The following is an 18,670-nucleotide window of genomic DNA, read 5'->3' as shown; positions in this document are numbered from 1 at the left end:
TTCCTTTTGGTTGCTCGAGCAGGACTTGGGAGATAGAAAGTGAAGATTATGGTAAATATTAAACTAAGAATCTAATAAGTGTCCTTTTATTTGGAGCAATACTTCAAGTGGCAAGATTGACCTCACATTAATGTAAATAACACCCAATGAAATGAAGAAATGATGAGTAGAAAGCAGTGCTTGTGAAAAAAAGTTTTTTTTGCCAATAATTGTGTTCGTTTTATTGCGGAAACAGGAGTCAGCTCTGGCGTAGGTAAGTGATTTTAACCCTTAGTAAGAAAAGCCACAATTCTTAAAAAATGATTTTAATACTGTTTTTTTCGTTTATTACAAAAAAGGGAAGAGTAAAAAAACAATTTCATCTCTTGATCATTTCTTTGGAGGAATGAGTTTTTGTATAGGAAAGCATATTCCTAGTCATGGATGACCTCATTCACTTGTTTACGGCGTAGTCAACCTGAGCGAGTTCCTAGACTGGAGCGCAAGCATCGTGGGTGACTTTGACGTCAGCAAAACTTGAGAATTTGCTCTTTATTTTTTCTGCGTAGGTTTGTTTATCCACTGCTCAATACACGTATCCACCGTTTGCGTCATATTTTTGTCCTCCCCCGTTGGCTGCACCACCGCTTTGGTAACCTCCGCCGCCTCCGCTGTAGCCCTGACCGCCAGCCGCCGGGGCACCGTAAGAGGAAGACGGGGGCGCAGATCCTGCTGAGGGTGCACCGTAGTTAGAGGATGGAACAGGAGCGGGACCTTGAGAAGGTGCGCCGTAACTTCCGGAGGGCGCGGCGTTACCCCTGCCGCTATATCCGTTGCCGTTTGAGTAGCCACCACCGCCGCCGCCTCCAGAATAGCCACCGCCTCCAGAATAGCCTCCGCCGCCAGAGTAACCACCACCGCCTCCGGAGCCGAAGCTAGCTCCACCAGAGAACCCGCCCCCGGAGTATCCTCCTTGAGCTCCTGAAGACTGGGATGGGGCACCGTAACTTTGTGATGGAGCGCCGTAGCTTTGCGAAGGGGTGCCCTGGAATCCACCATTACCACCAGAAGTTATGGAGGGAACACCGAAGCTACCAGGGACGGAACCAAATGGTGCACCATACTCTCCAGAAGGCCGACTGGCCCCGGAACCTCCCGACGGAGCACCGTAGCTTGTTGATATCTGACCACCGCTTCCTCTAGATGGTGCACCGTAGCTGGAAGATGGCCGTCCACCACCTCCTGAACCCCTGGAAGGAGCTCCATAGCTCGTGGAGACCTGGCCACCATTACCTCTCGCTGGGGCTCCGTAGCTGCTGGAGATTTGCCCGCCACTGCTTCCTGATGGAGCGCCGTAGCTAGTGGACACCTGACCACCGGTTCCCCTGGATGGTGCACCGTAGCTGGAAGACACCTGTCCACCACCCCCTGATCCCCTGGAGGGAGCTCCGTAGCTAGATGATACCTGGCCTCCATTTCCTCTAGCTGGGGCACCATAGCTGGAAGAGATCTGTCCTCCGCCTCCTGATCCCCTCGATGGAGCTCCATAGCTCGTGGACACCTGACCTCCATTACCCCTAGCTGGAGCACCGTAGCTGCTTCCTATCTGTCCTCCATTTCCTCCCGCTGGGGGACCGTAGCTAGAAGAAACCTGGCCACCATTCCCCCTGGACGGAGCTCCATAGGTGTTGGAGATGGAACCACCACCTCCCGCAGATGGTGCTCCGTATGAAGATGACGGAACGCCCACAATCCCACCGGACTGATACGAGAAAGCACCCCTCGATGGGGCCCCATAGTTCTGAGATGGCGCCGGCGCTCCATACGAGCCGGAGGGTCGCTGGGGGCTCACTCTTTGGGCGCCTCCGGAGATAGGTGCCGGTCCTCTGGGGTACCCGCCTCCAGATCCGCCGAACGATGATTGCTGTCCAGAAAATCCCGCAGACGGCGCTCCGTAGCTAGAAGAAAGTCCCCCTGTTGGTTGCTGCTGGGACTGTTGTCCGGAGAAACCGGAGTTGTAGGAGGGCGCTCCGTAGCTCTGTGATGGCGCGCCGAAGCCGCCAGATCCGACGGGCGCTGCTCCTCCAGCCGGTGCTCCATACTGGCCGGACGGCTGGTCAGGGTAAGGGCCGTCTCCCGCGGGAGCTCCGTAAGACTGGGCAGGTGAGCCTCCGCTGTGGCTTCCTCCTCCGCCACCTCCGCTCCAGCCCCCTCCGAAGGCAGGGCTTCCCCCGCTTGGGGCACCGTAAGACTGCGAGGGACCCCCGCCTCCGCCTTGGGCGAAGCTCCCGGCAGCGGGAGCGCCGTATCCTTGTGATGGGGGCAGGTAACTCTGTTGTCCGCCGAAGCCTGTGGGAGAGGATAAGTGGGAGGAGGTGGTGATTAGTGGGAAGGAAATCAATCACCCTTCCTGGGTGGCCTGTTCCACCAATAAGGGTGCCAAGAAAATGAAAGGGAAAATGTATGACGTCTGAGCGAAGGAGAAGTGGGGCATGTGGGAGCGGACGGCTATTGTGCTTGAGGAAATGGAAAAGCTCAGGCAAAATTTAGACATGAATATTGCAAGAGAGTTATCTCCGTTCGGCCACGAAATGTGTTGACAACCACCCCGTATTTAAATGAGTTTACAGTATTCGCTGCTCACGACACTGGCGGCAGAGTGATCCATATTCACAAAAAAATAAGCTATGGTTATGGATTTTAGCTGAAATTCATATCTGAGGTGATATAATCAACCGAATTACATCTATTCAATGCTATTCCTCTTGAGTTCAAATACTCCATCGCAAATACTAAGGTAATTGAGTCACTCTGCTCTCATCGCCGTGCAATTAAAGAATCTGAAAACTGATTCATATACGACCCGAGTGGCAGCAAAAATCAAGCTTTCACGGGACAGACTAAGGCCTCCTACATGTAATCACCTTGTTTTCAGAAATGGATGCTCTTTGTTGTCTAAAAAGAATGACCTTATTTCCATATTTATGTTTTTTTGCGATATGATAAATGGAATTCACTTAGAACCCATGAAATTAACAGTTATTTGTTCTCGAAGCCTGTATTCATGAAGTTGACAGAAATAAGTTTTTGGTAGTGTCCAATTTGATGGACTACTTATATCCTACTATACTTATTACAGTTATAATCCAATGCTTAGATTATCATTTCCTATATCACACTCCCTATAGATAATAGTAAAATGTTATTTAGTTACCAATGTAGATGCCACCGGAGGCATTTACTACTTAAAATAGTTTATTATTTGTTCGACAGAAAATTATTGGATGATTACAGATGAATTCTGTTTGAGATGAATTTTTAGTCAGATCATTCTTTACAGCGCACAGCCTTTTCGAAGGAAAGACTGATGGTAGACCCATGAATGACATGCATTTCGATTAATAAAGATGCATGGAAATGGTCAGATGGTGGAAACCTGAGGCATCGAAGAGAAAGGGCGACACGAAATAGGGTGAACATTGGCGAGCCAGCCTGAATCTAACATGAGATTCTGAAAAAAAACATTAAGAGAATATGCTTCGATAACACTCTTCTTTTATACTACGGCCATAAGTTAAGAGGAAAAGCTATTTCCGTCTTCGACATTTTTAAATCGGAAATAGCCGGTACATTATTCCTATGAGGTGGGTTTGTTGGGGTAAAAGAAATGGGTGGAGAAGGCATGTATTTCACTTTTCGCAATGAAAACAACATCGAGAAAAGTGAATTTCATGAATAAAAATATTCATTCGTTAAAAATATTGCTAACCAGTCGTCTCTGTAATCAGACTTATAACAATTTACTGAGGTCTTCTATGGGTGCTTTCCATTCATCGACACACGTCAACACAAGTCCACTTGCGTCGCAGTTATCGTGTTATATTCTGTGGGTGTCGCCGACTGTTGTGACACAAGTCAACAAACGATAACGCGCAGGAATTGGAGAGTTATAAACAGTTACCGCGAGTCGACACAAGTCGACTCATGAGTCGCATGAATGGAAAGCACCCTATGTGTTTCACATGCAACTCCCTATAGATATGCATTTCCTCAAGGAAGGGATTAGTCGAGTGTGGAGACATTGCTTTATCCCTCTTCGGCCTTTAGATCCGGAATAGCTGGCGAGTTGGTGTTGAAGGCGGTCATATAGACGAAGAGGGCTAAGGAATAGTAGTGGGAAAGTGAGACGGGAACAGTTAGGTTACGGCAAGTGAAGTTATCAATTCGGCGCGGCTATAACTCAACTGGGCTCAATTCAGCGCGGCTATAACTCTGAAGAAATTTCTCAAAAGGGTTTGTGTTGAACGGATGTGAAACAATTCCTGTGTTGTCACCAAACTCTCTAAATTCGAAATACTTTGTGCACTGGTATTGGAAAAGAATTTGAGGGGGTGGGAGGCTAAAGACGGCGATCGGTAACCAAACACGCTCATTATTGCTCACCCCTCCCTAAACATAATGAAATATTCCGTCAGTCTCAGCAAAAACAACGCAAAAATCCTGAAATCGATTTTTCTTGATGACCTACGACACATTTTATTTATTTCGACTTCATTCGATTTTATCTCCCTTGTTACCAATACATTTCAAGAGAAATGTGAGGTTATTTCGACTGCTGGCTATGCGAGTAACGTCTTTTAAAGTTGTGGTGAACTAAAAGATGCTACTTTTGAGTTCTCATCTCAATTGTTCCGCCAGGTTATGAAAAATTAAGTCGTCTTGGACAAGACTTTACGAGATATAAAAAGAGATAATTATTTTCCAAACTCATTTCTCTCAACCAGTTTCGTTTATTCACACGTTATTTTGAAGAGCTCTCTCTGAGGATAAATAAGTAAGTGTGGAAAATTGCAGAAAATTATTAATTCTACTATGTTTTCCGCATGGTAAACTCGTCGAGAATCGATCTAAGACTTAAAGATTTTGTAGGCGTTATTTATTTATCCCAACCGATTTAGGAGTTTATTCCCACGTCATTTTGAAGAGCTGTCTCTGAGAATAAATAAATAAGCGTGGAAATTACATCTATTTCTATCTTGTCACCATGAATTTCTGCAAAGTTAACTCGTCGAAATCGACCAAAAGACTTGTATGTTAAAAGGATTTTGGTTCGTAACACTAAGGGAATTCCTCTTGTGGAGTGAAACGTACGTGAGCAAAACAATTCTGACTTCCGCTTCCGACCTATTTGGGATCGAAACAGTTTGTTCAGTGGTTTTGGGAAGGAAAGGGGGAGACGAAGAAGGAAATCGGAAACCAAACACACCCATTGCCGCTCGCCACCCCTCCTCCATTCTGCCAGCACTCACGACCCATTGACGGGGTCGCCCCATTGTTTCGGCTGGGGATCGTCGTCTCAGTTGTTGTGTTGTGCTTTCAACAGCGCCACTTTATCCCTCCATTGATGAGAACAGCGGCGGAGCAAATTGCTCGCGGGAGAGGGCGTCACACCGCCTTCCGCTCATTTCGGAGAAAGGGAATCCAGCCTCCCTTGACAATGCTTTCTGCTGGTTGTTAGGGGGGCGGGCAGGAAGGTTTAGTTTTCACATCGCGCTTTTCTTTTCTTTTGTCTCCCCCCACCCCCCAGTAATAAGTGGAGGGATGATGTCGGGAAATAATACGACAGTTGTCAAGGGATGGAGCGATTGGAAGTGTGGGAAATCAATGGATGAAAGGAGAAGTTTTCTTCCTCGGAAAAACAACTTAGTAAATTGTGAAAGATTCTTTAAATATAAGAAAATATGTGTCCTCTTTTTGGTAGGTAGGTTAGAGATTTATTATCCCCAAGTAATATCGACGGTAGAGTGCTCAGAAGTGGTAATTGTAATTTCGATCTTTTTGAGGTTATACTTATGCAAGAACACCCGTTTTTACTATAATTCATTTGGCACATTTTTAGCATTCGCACGATAAAGGATCAAAACGCTGCTATTCGTATAAAGTGGAAAATACAAAAAAACTTCAAAGTATGGATGTGTTCACCAACGAGTATAAAATGCTCCTTTGTGTAATCGCATAACTGCAATTGCTGTTTCTATTAGTATATTAATGGTATATTATGATTACTTGCAATTACTCGTGCATCTAAGAACACAGCACATAAAATTTACTAATCACTCTTACTTTTCCAATTCCCTCATTGTAAATCCTTCAAGTCAGCGTATTAGGTCTATTATTTTTCACCATATATTTCTCCCCATTCCTCACTTACCCAACTTAATTTCCTCTCCCATTTTTACAATCTCCTCACTCCTTAGCACATGCAATACACGCACTATCAGCCTTCTCCTTATCTTCTTCACAACGACATTCCACGGGTTATGTCCAGCACTTAAGCATACCTATCATAATAGATATATATCCAGGTGCTGATTTCAATAAGGAGAAATTGATTAATTTACGTCCAATTTGTTGATCTTTTTTCCCTGGTGCATCTGCATGTCATTCAAACATGAAAATCCTTTGAAAGTAAAAGTACTTCTTACGCTCCTCGCTATCAAAGAAGTCATAAATGTATGCGCAAAAACAATGACTAAGTTTGGTATTCATGAAGAATTGATTTATTTTTTGCACTTCCATCGAAAAATTGCGATGACAGTCAGAAAAATTAGAAAATTCCATTTACATTTCAAAAGGAATAAAAAAAGATAAGTTTCTTACGCTCTGGAATAAATATGGAGGGTGAATTTGTTTTCAACAACTTTCAGAGACTGCTTGTATAAGTCTTTATGTTTCTGTGTTCAACATTTGATATTTTATTAGAGTCATATATCTTCTAAAAAGAAATACATATGATCTGCTACATACGATAAATAGTGCCTCCTAAATGTTATCGGATGCTAAATTCCACGGATCAATACACGGTTTTCAGTCCACTTTTTTCAATCGCGCAATCCTTGCGAAGCAGTAAAAAAATACAAGAAAAGGTTATTTATATTACGAGCGCGACTTGTTTATCAACTTTTAAGTCCTAATATCAAGTTCAGCTTTTTTAAAAGCAACAGTCTTCACTTTTCTGCAATCGTTTTTGCACCGCAATAAGCATCGACTTGTCTCCTCAAACTTCACGCGCTATGCGGGTTGTATGCACTATCGGTGAAAGCATTGACTTCTCCACCGCGGGGTTTCCACATTGTTTGGAGTCGCAGCGGTCGCGGGTCAACTCTAACCTGGCTTCCCCCTTCCTCCCCTTCGCCAAATCGACTTTTCCCCCCCCCAACTCTAACGGGCTTAAGTGCCAACCTCACTCCCCCTCTCTTATGCCCACCCCTGCAGGGAACATACGTCATCCTTTCTTCGCACCCACCCTCCTGTCTTCCACTTTTCCAAACTCCAATTTGCACCATATCCATTCCTTCGCCAAAACATTCCCCATTGCCCGTGGAAACAGCCATTTCGACCGAGTTCTGCTGTACCTACGCAAACGTTATCTTGTCAATGCCACGAACGTTGAAATACAGAGGAGGAGAGCAAGCTGAAAATATGTAATGAGAAAAGTTTATGCACAAATTTCGGTTAATAGAAAATCAATGAACTATCCGAAGCGGGAGCTTCCATTATTCGTACGTCAATGTCGTAGTAAAAAAATTAGCATAGAGTCTGGTGAAATTAACGTGAAAATTAGGGGTTTGATTTAGAGTTACGGGAAAATGACGAAACTTTGGAACTTTAAGTTGTAGCGTCAGCGTTTTGGCCATTTTTTGCGTCGGCGCTTTATTTATTCGAACCGTGAATCGTGGCATAAGACACCTCAAAATGAAAAATAACGTAGATATTAAATACCTATATGAAATTGAGAAGTGAACTCCGGAAAAGTCATCGATGCAGCTAAGAAATAACTAAATTTCAGTGCCCCATGTGCAGTAGTTGGCAGTATGGTTCAGCAAATGTGTGACAGATGGTGTCCAGTCTACGTTAATTTTTTCCATAAACGCTCCGAAATTATTAAGCAACTTTTCTTCTTACAGATCTAACATTTATACTGCAAAAAGTTTCTATAATCCATCCTTAACATTTTTTGAACTTTGGTTGCTGTTAATTGTAACTTTTTTATCTGCGGCTCAAGGTTTTTATTTATCAGTTTATAACGTTTGCTTTTGTAAAATCAGTAAAAATGAAAGACTATTGATTTGATGGACGGGGGGAATTTTGTGGCCAGGTATAGTAATTCATGTTAGGACAACCTGTGAGGTTTGAAAGTTAAAGTCAATATTATCCCCCTACAACCACAACTAAGATGTGTCAATGCAATCTACGAGCATGCCCTCGCGTATTATTCATTCACAAAATTCTGATAACTGTGCTTTAATTTAGCCTTTATTTCCTTTATATATGGGGGATTGGACCTATTGCCTTTCCCTAATTTCCCCCTGGCCGTTAACATACACCTTAAACGAAAAGCATAAAAAGGTTTCTTAATACAAGTATGTAATTAAAATGACTGACAAAAAACAATTATATTGCATCTCTGGAAAAAAAACGTTTTTTTATAGTGAGGTAATGCTAGAATGTTGTTTGAAGCTCCAAACATCTGAGGTAATTGAATCAAAGGCTGTCTCGTGGGCACTAACATAGTAGATGTATTTAAGATGATTTTTTGTTCCCCAAGGGTCATTTCAGGCCGTAATTTCACAATTTTCTCAGCTAACTTCCACTTAGTTTTAGTAAAACTTGTTAAGATGCCTGATTTACAATGTGAGCCAATCCATTATTATGAATTCACGAATGTAGAAGCAGATCCAAAGATATTTTTCATACAAATTTAGCATTTGTTTCCCAAGTTTGCAACCTGCCAAACTTTCTACCGTGGTTTCTTAAGGAATTTTTGAATGGTCTTCCTTTCATGGATCCGTGAAAATATTTTGTAGCTTTAATGGGTGCTGGAGAAAGTAATTCTCAGAATGTTTTTCGTGGGAACGTTAGATCTAAAGACCTTAATCATCACGCTTTGGCTGCAAAAGCATTTCCCATAAACTTAATGGCTCTCTCTAATTGAGCTCCGAAAATTGCTTCTCTTTGTGAATAATTGCGAGAGAGCTCAATCAATTTGTGTCTCTCATATATTTTACTTAACTGGCTTTTCAATTAATTGAAATTTTCTATGCAGACATCTAATCTAAAGACGATATTTGAACGCGAAAGAGTTATTTCATAGTTTACTCCAGCACCATACGTATTTTGAAGTAATAGGCCGGTACTATGATTTGTAACATGGATAATTTTCAAATTAAGAAAAATATACTTAGCGATTGAATAAGATCTCATTGAATGTATCATGTGTAGAAGATAGCAAACTAACGAAGTGTTACATAAAACATTGCGAACAGTTTTTGACCGCAAGACACTCATGTAATTGAGTTAATTAAAAAAGGGGTATGTAAAATGAAGAGAATTGCTTTGTTGAGCAGACAGGCGAGTTAGCATTCCAGCCTTCGGGCTCGGCGTTAAATCTTATCTTCGAATGTTTCTCTCAACCGTGCGTGTAATAATTTTATTTCTAGGACAGGGGCAATTTTGCCTCCGGGCGTCCATTTATTTGCGGATAGTTTCACGAGCGATTCCCGACTCAGCGCGGTGCATTGTGTAATTTGCGTTCATATGTCCATTATGTCGTTTAATTACGTGCCTCGCGAAAAGCGAAGTTTATTTCTGTGAAGAGAATCCTTAAGGATGTAAAATCCGCCCGTCAAATACCCTTTCTAGTCCTTCGTAGGAAATAGTCCAGGGCAAACTCAAGGTTTCACTCCATTTTTATTATTTCCCTCTTCTATATATATATACAAAATACCAATTTAGCATGAAAAGGGACGAAGGAATTTTGACTGAAATGGTAGTAGTTGACGCGGGGTGCCGAGAGGAGGTATATGTGACCGTTAAGCCTGAATATTCAGCCTCACTTCACCTATGAATTTTAAAATACATTTGACGGGCCCGGATTCTCTAGTTGTGATAGAAGGCAGGATCGGGCCAATAGTTAGGTGAAGCACCGAAACCAGTTCTCTATCAAAGGTTAGCCGAGTTTCCTTCCTTGAGCTCTGTTAGTGTGCGGATAGCGTTTGCTTGTGACGGTGCTGACGACGAGAGGAATGAGACATGGTGGATATTCAGCTAGTAAGAGTAAATTTGTGTGGTTACGCCAGTGATGATTGCTTTTCTGTGGATCGATGGTTGATGTTCTTCTGCAGCGGATACCTTCTTGTGAGGAGGAACCTAAGTGTGAGTATAAATAGTGCTTTTTTAGGTAACGATCATTTGTAGATTTTTCTACGTCAGAAAACGGTTGAATTGAATTATTCTTATTTAGCGGCACATCCATCTAATAAAAACTCGCGGTTATTACGGATGGATTTTGTATGTTCCACAATCGATAGCTAAATTTAATGTTAGAGTGGTGTATAAGAAATTTATGGCTTATTATGGGTAAAACAAAACACTTACCGATACAAAGACCTTGCAACCAACTCCTGTCGAATTTTTAGTCGTATGCTAGTTTTTTATGCTATATTCACGTATTCAAGTCTTTTATCGTGCCCTCATGCGGGGATGACCTATTTATAGCATGATCATCGAAAGATATTTTGTATTTTATAAGTAGTGTAATCCAGAGACTCTCGGTTGGGTTAATTCACCACTGTATTTATGTCTGTTTGGTGCAAATATTTTTAATTCCAGCAAAGGAAAGAATTGTAAATTAACTCGAATTGGTTATATACTTAGTACGCATTTATTGCACAATTCCAACTTCGAAACCGTAATTTGATTCCTTGATTTTGCGTGGAGGCGTGGTTCTCTATAAATAGTTTTTGTTAATGTGACCAAGTACTTCCATAGATTTGAATTTTTCATATTTGAGACACACGATAATGCTTAAAAATGCTAATTCCAACTTCACAGTTGCACGTGAGGCATTCAACTGAGTTCACATATCGAAGTGTTCTGCTATAATGGGCGACAATTAGCATAAATTTTAATCAAATCATATGAGTAGACAGCTTGTTTCTTGGAGGTATTCCGTACGCGGGGCATGTCCGATCTTCATTATCTATCAACGAAATGGAAGCAGTTTTACATTGAAAGATGTAGGGATCTATGATTATAGTGATTGAAAACACAGAAATAAAATGTATCTGCAGATTATTTTTCAATTTCTAAAAAAATATTATGGAATGGTAAGCCAAAATGTCGGTTATATTTATCACAAAGAAGAGGAGATGAAAATATTTTTCCTTCGGCTCCGGCATTTCTTTCGATTTTTTCCACTTCATAAGGTCACGAAGCGTTTTGTCACCTGGTCGTTCAGCTCTTTAACAGCCAACTTCTACGTGTAAACTAGTCTTCACGGGCATGAGCGCTCCATTTTTTTTGGAACCTCCTTGAGGCGCTCGGCCGAGTGGGTACCAGTTAGGTGAGCCCCATGTTCGTTTTGAAGTCCTACCTCAACACAGCCGAAACGGCGCGGCGTCGCTCAGCTGATGGCTCGGGAAGGCGCGCGTTCAAGTCACCCCCCCACCCTGCCGCTCTTTCCTTCCCCTTCCACCTGTTGTCTGGAATTCTTCGCCCCTCCTTCCCCTCCGCGCGCATTAAACCTCGCGCTCTCAGTAGAACTGGGTGGTTTTCCGGTGCGCCAGCTCAGCGGTAAGGTTCCTCTGAGAACCGGCGCACTAGTTCACGCCGATTGGATGCATCACTCTCTCGCGACCTATTGTGTTTCCACTTCTGCCATCGCGAAACGTTTAAGCACCCATGCGATCAACAATAATGATGCACATTTCAGTACTCCTAGTATTGAACACGTCTGTGTGGATAATTTTAGCGAGATATGGTTTTTCAGCTTCTATCATAGCAGCCAACGTCGACGTGTAATCTAGGCTACACGGGCTTCATTTGTTTGTATTGCATTTTTTTGTATCCGTTAATTTTTTCGCCGAACAAATATAAATTTGACGTCTGATTTTAGGTTCTATTGAGGTCACGTTCAAAGATTAATGTAGACTTTTTTTTGCAATGAATTACCCGTTCGAGATACTATTATTATCATCAGCTTTTTAAGGAATATAAAGCAAACAGCTTTAAACTTCTGCGTGTACCTTCGATGTAAATGGTGTAATTATGAGGAAGTACCGTGGACAATATTTAAATTTGCGATCAAGGAAACTTTTAACGAAGGCCTATTTCAATTCCCGAAAATGTCAAGACTATAGCTTGAAACTAAAGCAAGTGGTGTGTAATGACAAGACAGCCGTTGAATGGGAGTGGTGTGATCGGTAAATTTGATAAAAATTAAGTTACACCGAAAGGCAACATAAGGTAATTTCGTCGAAGAAATTAACTTTGTAAATTTAGCTTGAGCTAATCTTGTAAGTTCAGCAATTTAACCTAGTATGATTCATGTGAGGATTTTCTAAGAGCGAAGATAATTTCTTGGCCGTCGAATTGATCAACCTCATATTACAAGATTCACAAAAATTTCAATGATTTTAGGCAAGTCAATTGCCAGGAAAATAAACTTTAAAACACAAGGAGTTTTGAAGTCTTGAGAAGGTATTATGCATAAAAAAATGCGCAACAAGTAGCCTTATGAAATATTTTTGACGATTAAACCGCGGAAATTTTAAGACGAAAGCGAGAATAAAAATACGCTATTGAAAGAAGTCGGAAGGTTCAAGCGGTAGTGTTCTTACAATTAGTACTCAAAAGAAATAAAGTAGTATCGGCGAAATGATCGAAAAATGCGTGCTGTATTTTTACCCTTAAGTTTTTCCGGTTTATTTTGAAAGAAACTCGATGAAGTTAGTGTAGCAGCTGTCTTAGACGTGAATTCGAGGAATTTGCTAATCACTGGGATCAAAAAGCAAATACTTGGCAATTCCACATAATTAATTCATACAGCCATGGTTAATATGTTGAAAGTTATTAACAGGTTCTTAACACAATTGAAAACGGCATTACCAAATGATGGCATTCTACGTCAAAGCCATACACAATGGGAAAGACATCATCAGATTCCACGTAGGCATTCCACGTACAGGCGGTGGTCAAATAAATGAAGTACAAATTAATTCAGTGAAATACTGAGTCTTACTTTTCAATATCAACGGTAGAAAAGTTCGTTTTGTACTCTCAGAGTATATTTTTTCACCTGAAAATCACCCGAAAAGATAGTAGGCTATGTTGGCTCTCTCCACCTCCACACATTTCCTTCCCCTTCCTTCCGGATCAATTCGTGCGCCCTGAGGCAGTCACCCATCGTCTTCCATCCCAGAATTCCCTCCGGAATTGCTTGTTGTGACGCATTGTTCGTACCGACTAGCGGAATTTGCATCCTTAAACTCGCATGCATTATGTATTAACTGACGAGCCTCACCGCCAAAATCCTATTGAACTTTCACCCCACCACTTTCTCCCGTTTGTCCGTACAATACCTCTGCACGTTTCTCGTGGAGAGTGGTCTAAATTGCCTGATGCGATACCCATCTCAATCTGTCACGTGCACCCAGTTCGCCTACCTAATTACACTTCCGTGAAGGACACGAAAGAGATATTTATCGCCCACAGTCGAAGTAAAAATTCTCAAATAAGAAATTCGTAAGAGTAATTTTCAAGCTGCCTGAAACAGTAATTGCCTTTTTTTTCGTCTGGTAGTCAAAACAAAAATAACTGAAATGTGTCATTTATGTGCTAATCAGATCGAGTATAACGGTATTTTTCTCTTCTCCTTGTCTTTCAGCTCAGTGAAATTTAAAGTTAAGGAAGGTATGAGTGATGGACGGAATTTTTTTCATGAATTTTACAACCCGTCACCAACGTATTGATTTTTGCGTCGGTATATCTCAGCCAGACAACTATTCTTATTTTCACATATGAGATTTTGAGATTGAGGTTTCCCATTGGAATACCATTAAATTAAAATGTCCTCTTTTGTCATGTTTCCATTTACATTTACAGCGATTTCTCTGTTTGTTCCTTTATTTGTCCCTCACTGTGCGGTGTAATATAGAATTCCGTGACGTGTGTTTTTAGATGCACATGATGTTAGTTATAGATTTTTTTCAATTGCTCATAAAAAATCTAGAACAAATCTGCTCGTTAGCATTTTCCCCTTCGACCATTTCAGTTTATTATTACCTTACTCTCTGTAATCGTAAAAAATTATTCACTCTCATATATTACGATTTTAAAAGTTAAAATCCGGATTTTCACGGTATAAATGAAGTGAAAATTTTAGTTATGAAAGCAAGTTTTATTAAGAAAAGAAAGTTTATATCGTACCATGAATAAGTACGCCGTCAAGAATGTCTGTTGATTGAGGCATTAAGGCTTCTGAAATTCCTTACCGTTTTATTTTACAGTTATTGATGTTCAATCAAAGGAATAAAAATGAGGATTGCAAATGGGAAACGGATATTGAAAAGCGTTTACCAGTCTTCCACATATTCACAAGCCACAAAAGAATGGCAGTGACGAGAAGGATGGTGTGTAGGAGGTCAACTTAGTAATCTCAGCATTGTTACTCTCATTGAAGAGAGCGAAACTTTCCTCATTAACAGCTGATCTGATGATTCCCAGTTTAACGACAGTCTTGAACAAATGCCGGAAATCGTTGAGATTTACGTGGCTGCTATAATTCGACTCGCTAATGAGCTTTACGAGTGGGAGAGCTTAGCTTTCTCTCCGGAGCTGTTTGTCGCTGTCGGAAGGGTAGTTCGGAGTAGTACTTCCAAAAACCAGAGAATGAATGATCGACACGAACAATAGGAAAGACATCAGCGCCTCGGCATCGCACGGCGAAATTTCTATCCCAACGTGATCATTTGCAACGTCCTCACCAAGACTGTCTCTCATTTCATGGGATTGACCTCTGATCTCTCGCGCAAAACCACAGGGATTATACCATCACATCCGTAGAGACTCATCAAAAAAGTAATCCATTAAAATGAAAGGCTACGGAATTGATTGCTTGCATGTGAATCAAAATAACTCTATTAAAATATCTGGTTTAATTAGAAATTTTATCCAAAGCGGAGTCCTTAACTTCCTAGAGATTAAATGATAATAATTATATTTTATTTTCACTCCCTGAATTGATGGAATATAATTTGGGAATGAGCTTAACTATTGACTTCTTATATTATCTTCAGTCTTAGCTCTTACATGCCTTGTTATAGATATTTATCAACAACATTTCTGGTGGATGATAATTTGCTGATATTTTCTGGCGCTCTAGTGAATATGGTATTTTAATGATATTGTATTTAATGCAAAGATATATTTCAGTACATTTTCATAATGCATTTTTCTAGCAGTGGTACTTAATTATAATCCTAAGTCCTGTATTGCATATTTTACGTTATGATTTTTCTCTGTCACCACTGTATTCTTTTACGAAATAATTACGACGCATTATTTCCTGAAATTTATATCAGAGATAATAGATGGTGAAAATGAATTATAGAGTAAAGAGAATGTAAAAAATTGCTTAAAAATTGTAGAATTATTTAAAAAATCTTATGACACTCCATAGTTTAAGACATAATATTTAAGCATAAACCTCAGAGCCAGCCAGCCGGATATTTGACATCTTCCAAAAATAAAATAATAAAGCTAAAGCTGTTTTAGGGTAGGATCTTGTATGATATATACTCAATAAAGTAGGGAGAAATTTAGCGGTCAACGTCATGAAATATGTACCGCTGAAACGAAACGTTGGCGAGCTTTTTGGGTGCCTTAACACAAACTGCTTGCTGAAAGAGTAAGTTTTTTCGTTACATAAATCGATACCTTCCTTTCGGCTGTTGTATTAATTATATTTGTGTATTTCCAGCTTGAATTCCGCTTCTAAAGCAATTGGAAGAAGCGGTATTAATTTTGGTATCTTTGCCTGTAAATGTCAAAAGAATTGAGGTGATAAGGAAATTTGAAAATCCCTGTAAATTGTTAAATACGGACTATTACTTTTGATCGTACTCCGATCTCCGAGGTGAATTAAACTAAAAATGGTGTTATCCTCTGACATTTAACTAATGCTAAGACATATGGAGCTAGAAAGTGGATGTTAATGGGAATTATTTGCTAGTTGAATTCTACAAAATAGGATATGCGGGTACTTTCACTCATTTTTCACATATCAACTAATACATTAAAGGAAATTGGTTATCGTCTCTCCTTGGTTGTAGCGTATATGTAGGTTATATTAGAGAGAAAAGGACATATTGTCGGATGGCATGATAAAAGAAAGAGCCTAACTTCTCCCCTCACTCCTGAATTGGCCTCAAAGCGCACTGATGGATAAGTATTGACATCGGACTGGCAAAAACCTTTTACTTGGGCTGATAGTCGTTGGCTTACCTCCTCCACCTCCACCGACGGGAGGCTCGGCCACGCTGAGGGTTGCAGCCACTGCTAGCACGAGGCCGAGTAAGGATCCCTAGGAAAAGAAAGAAATGAGCTATGATCATTTGGAAAGAAAGGTTAGGAGATGAAATTATATTGCAACCTCGCATGAAGCACTCATGGCGGCTGCGCAGCAACAAAAAAACTGAGACCAAAATTGGTACTCCAACTTCGCTATGTGCATAAATGGGTTGAATTAAAATCCTCAAACTTTTTTTTTATTTTTAGGATAAAATTATTAACAGTTCCAATCGAAATAATCTCGGAAATAATACCCTATCAGTCTACTAAGTCAGCCAAACCCGTCAATTCCATCATGCAATCTCGGATTTTGCCATTTCAATCATAGCCACCTTTGCAGGAGCTGGTAATTTTGTACTTTGGTATGACAGCCCCTCCTTTCTCTATCCTCGGAAATCAAAGCTTTTGGCAGTGAACTCACTTTCCTTTAGCTAACATCTTCGTGCTAAAATATTTGTTTGAGCGTGACACATTTCACATTGCATCCATGATTTTTGTCTTGGCAATTGTTAGTGATGAGTGATTAAGAATAGCAAATCAAGAATAACTTGTGAAAATATCTAGTAAAGGGAAGTAGAACTATTTTTTAAAGTTTCTAAAATTATATCATTAAAATTGTCGTTCGTTCTTTTATTGTAGAACACACATGAAATAACAGAATGAACTTCCACAAAGTTAAGCTTGAGACAACAGAGATACACAGATAGCATTAATTTTCGAGAAAGACCATATTTAGAAATTTTTTATGCATGCGTTTTTAATCTATTATAAGATGTTATTTTCCTTGACACAGGATCTGTGGTCTTTATGTAATAATTCAGGATAAATTCCTTCATTTGATAAAACCGGGTGAGTTATCGATTCGCTTAAGAATACCGAACCTACTCTTTGAGTAGGCTGCCATATGTTACAGTAGCTGATATATAATGTGAGCTTAAGTGCATTTAATCTTGGGAGGGACTCCAAAGTGACACCTCCAATGAAGGGTCGACTTAGAAAACGGTCCTTTATCTCCAAACTAGATCCAACTTGTAAAATTGATGAAACGTTTTACTAATAGATTTTTTAAATGAGGGCTTACGTATAAACCTTCATCCTATTCTGGCTTGAATATTTATTCCCACCCCAATCCTAATTTTTCAAACTCTGCTCCGTCCTAAGCCTAAAAAACCACTAATAAATGGTAATAGTTAATTGCTAGTCTCTTTCTCAATTTATTAGCTTGCTTAACTTCTTGCATAAATCATCAGTTTTAATTTTGTCTGCATTGATATCAGCTTTTCATAGAAAATATCACTAGTAGGTACTTATCTATCTTTAAATTTTGTTTAAACTCTATACTCAAAACTCACCTAAAATATCTGATAAAACCCCAAATGTGATCAACACCGGATATTATTTGGGTTTACCTGTATTAGACCTTTAAAATTTGATGAAGCTGTACTATTTGTAACTTTGTATTTTTTAAGGTAGAATAAAGGCTGTTATTACATGAAAAATAAAAGTGAGGAGGTTCCCTGAAAGATAATATCAGGGAATAATAGGGATTTGGAGGACACGGATATTATTTTCTATTTCTATAATTGAAAAAAGATTATCGTCTCTTATAATATTGATTACATGGCGTTATGAGCTTCTTTATTCATTTTGTTTCAATCTCTCTCCAATAATCAATTCACTCAAGTTCCATTTTAAAAAAACGAAGTTACATTTCTGGGGGTACGAGTCGGGTTGCGACAAATACAACGGTTTCCTACGAAGATTGAGGTAGGGTATAAACAATTGCGGAAAACGGCAGAGTAGTTTATACACGAATCCGTAGATCTATGGAACTATGGTAATGTATCCGAATGCGAAGTATTTTGAAGAATGACTATTTAGTTTGGAGGCAATATAGTCCAAGGGGTAGCAGTTGTCCGTGGTGACTTCAATGCCCGCATCGGATCCTCTCACCTTTATTAGAGGCGACATGGTGTCCTCTCCTGGGGCTATCCTTCTCGCTGAAAAACGTAGAACTGACCGCGGCGGACGCTTCGCCGGCCTTCCCTCTGTCCTCTAGGCGACGGGAAGTGCGCGCGATATCCGCCAACTGCAACACAATCAATCGAGTCTTCCGGATGTTCGGTATGCCCCGCGCCTCTTGTGGTAGTCCCTTTGTCGGCGAGTGAGGAGCTCTGTCTGATGCTCAGGATCCACGGTCGGCGGCTTTTTATACTCGGATGGTGGGCGAAGAGAGTTGGGTCTCGTCTTGGGAGACGCTGCTCTGCGAAGGCGAAAACTT

At 40.5% G+C, this 18,670-nt stretch overlaps 1 protein-coding gene across 1 annotated transcript; it reads right to left on the bottom strand.

Annotated features, from left to right (window-relative positions):
- Positions 1–289: 289 nt before the first annotated feature.
- Positions 290–18,579, bottom strand: LOC124160164 (pro-resilin-like). The gene is made up of 3 exons (XM_046535922.1): positions 18,343–18,579; positions 16,324–16,402; positions 290–2,328 (listed from the first exon to the last, which is right to left on the bottom strand). Exons 1-3 carry the CDS (start codon positions 18,358–18,360, stop codon positions 566–568), a joined length of 1,860 nt encoding a protein of 619 aa, XP_046391878.1. The 5' UTR covers positions 18,361–18,579; the 3' UTR covers positions 290–565.
- Between the last annotated feature and the right edge of the window lie 91 nt (positions 18,580–18,670).

Source organism: Ischnura elegans, chromosome 6 (assembly GCF_921293095.1).
Source record: "Ischnura elegans chromosome 6, ioIscEleg1.1, whole genome shotgun sequence".
NCBI lineage: Eukaryota > Metazoa > Arthropoda > Insecta > Odonata > Coenagrionidae > Ischnura > Ischnura elegans.
This window is presented reverse-complemented; position numbering and strand designations above follow the sequence as displayed.

Excerpts from the sequence above, each read along its gene's own strand:
- LOC124160164 (XM_046535922.1), bottom strand. Across the intron at positions 2,329-16,323 it reads CGTCGGTGGAGGTGGAGGAG|GCTTCGGCGGACAACAGAGT; the intron begins GTAAGCCAACGA and ends CCTCTCCCACAG.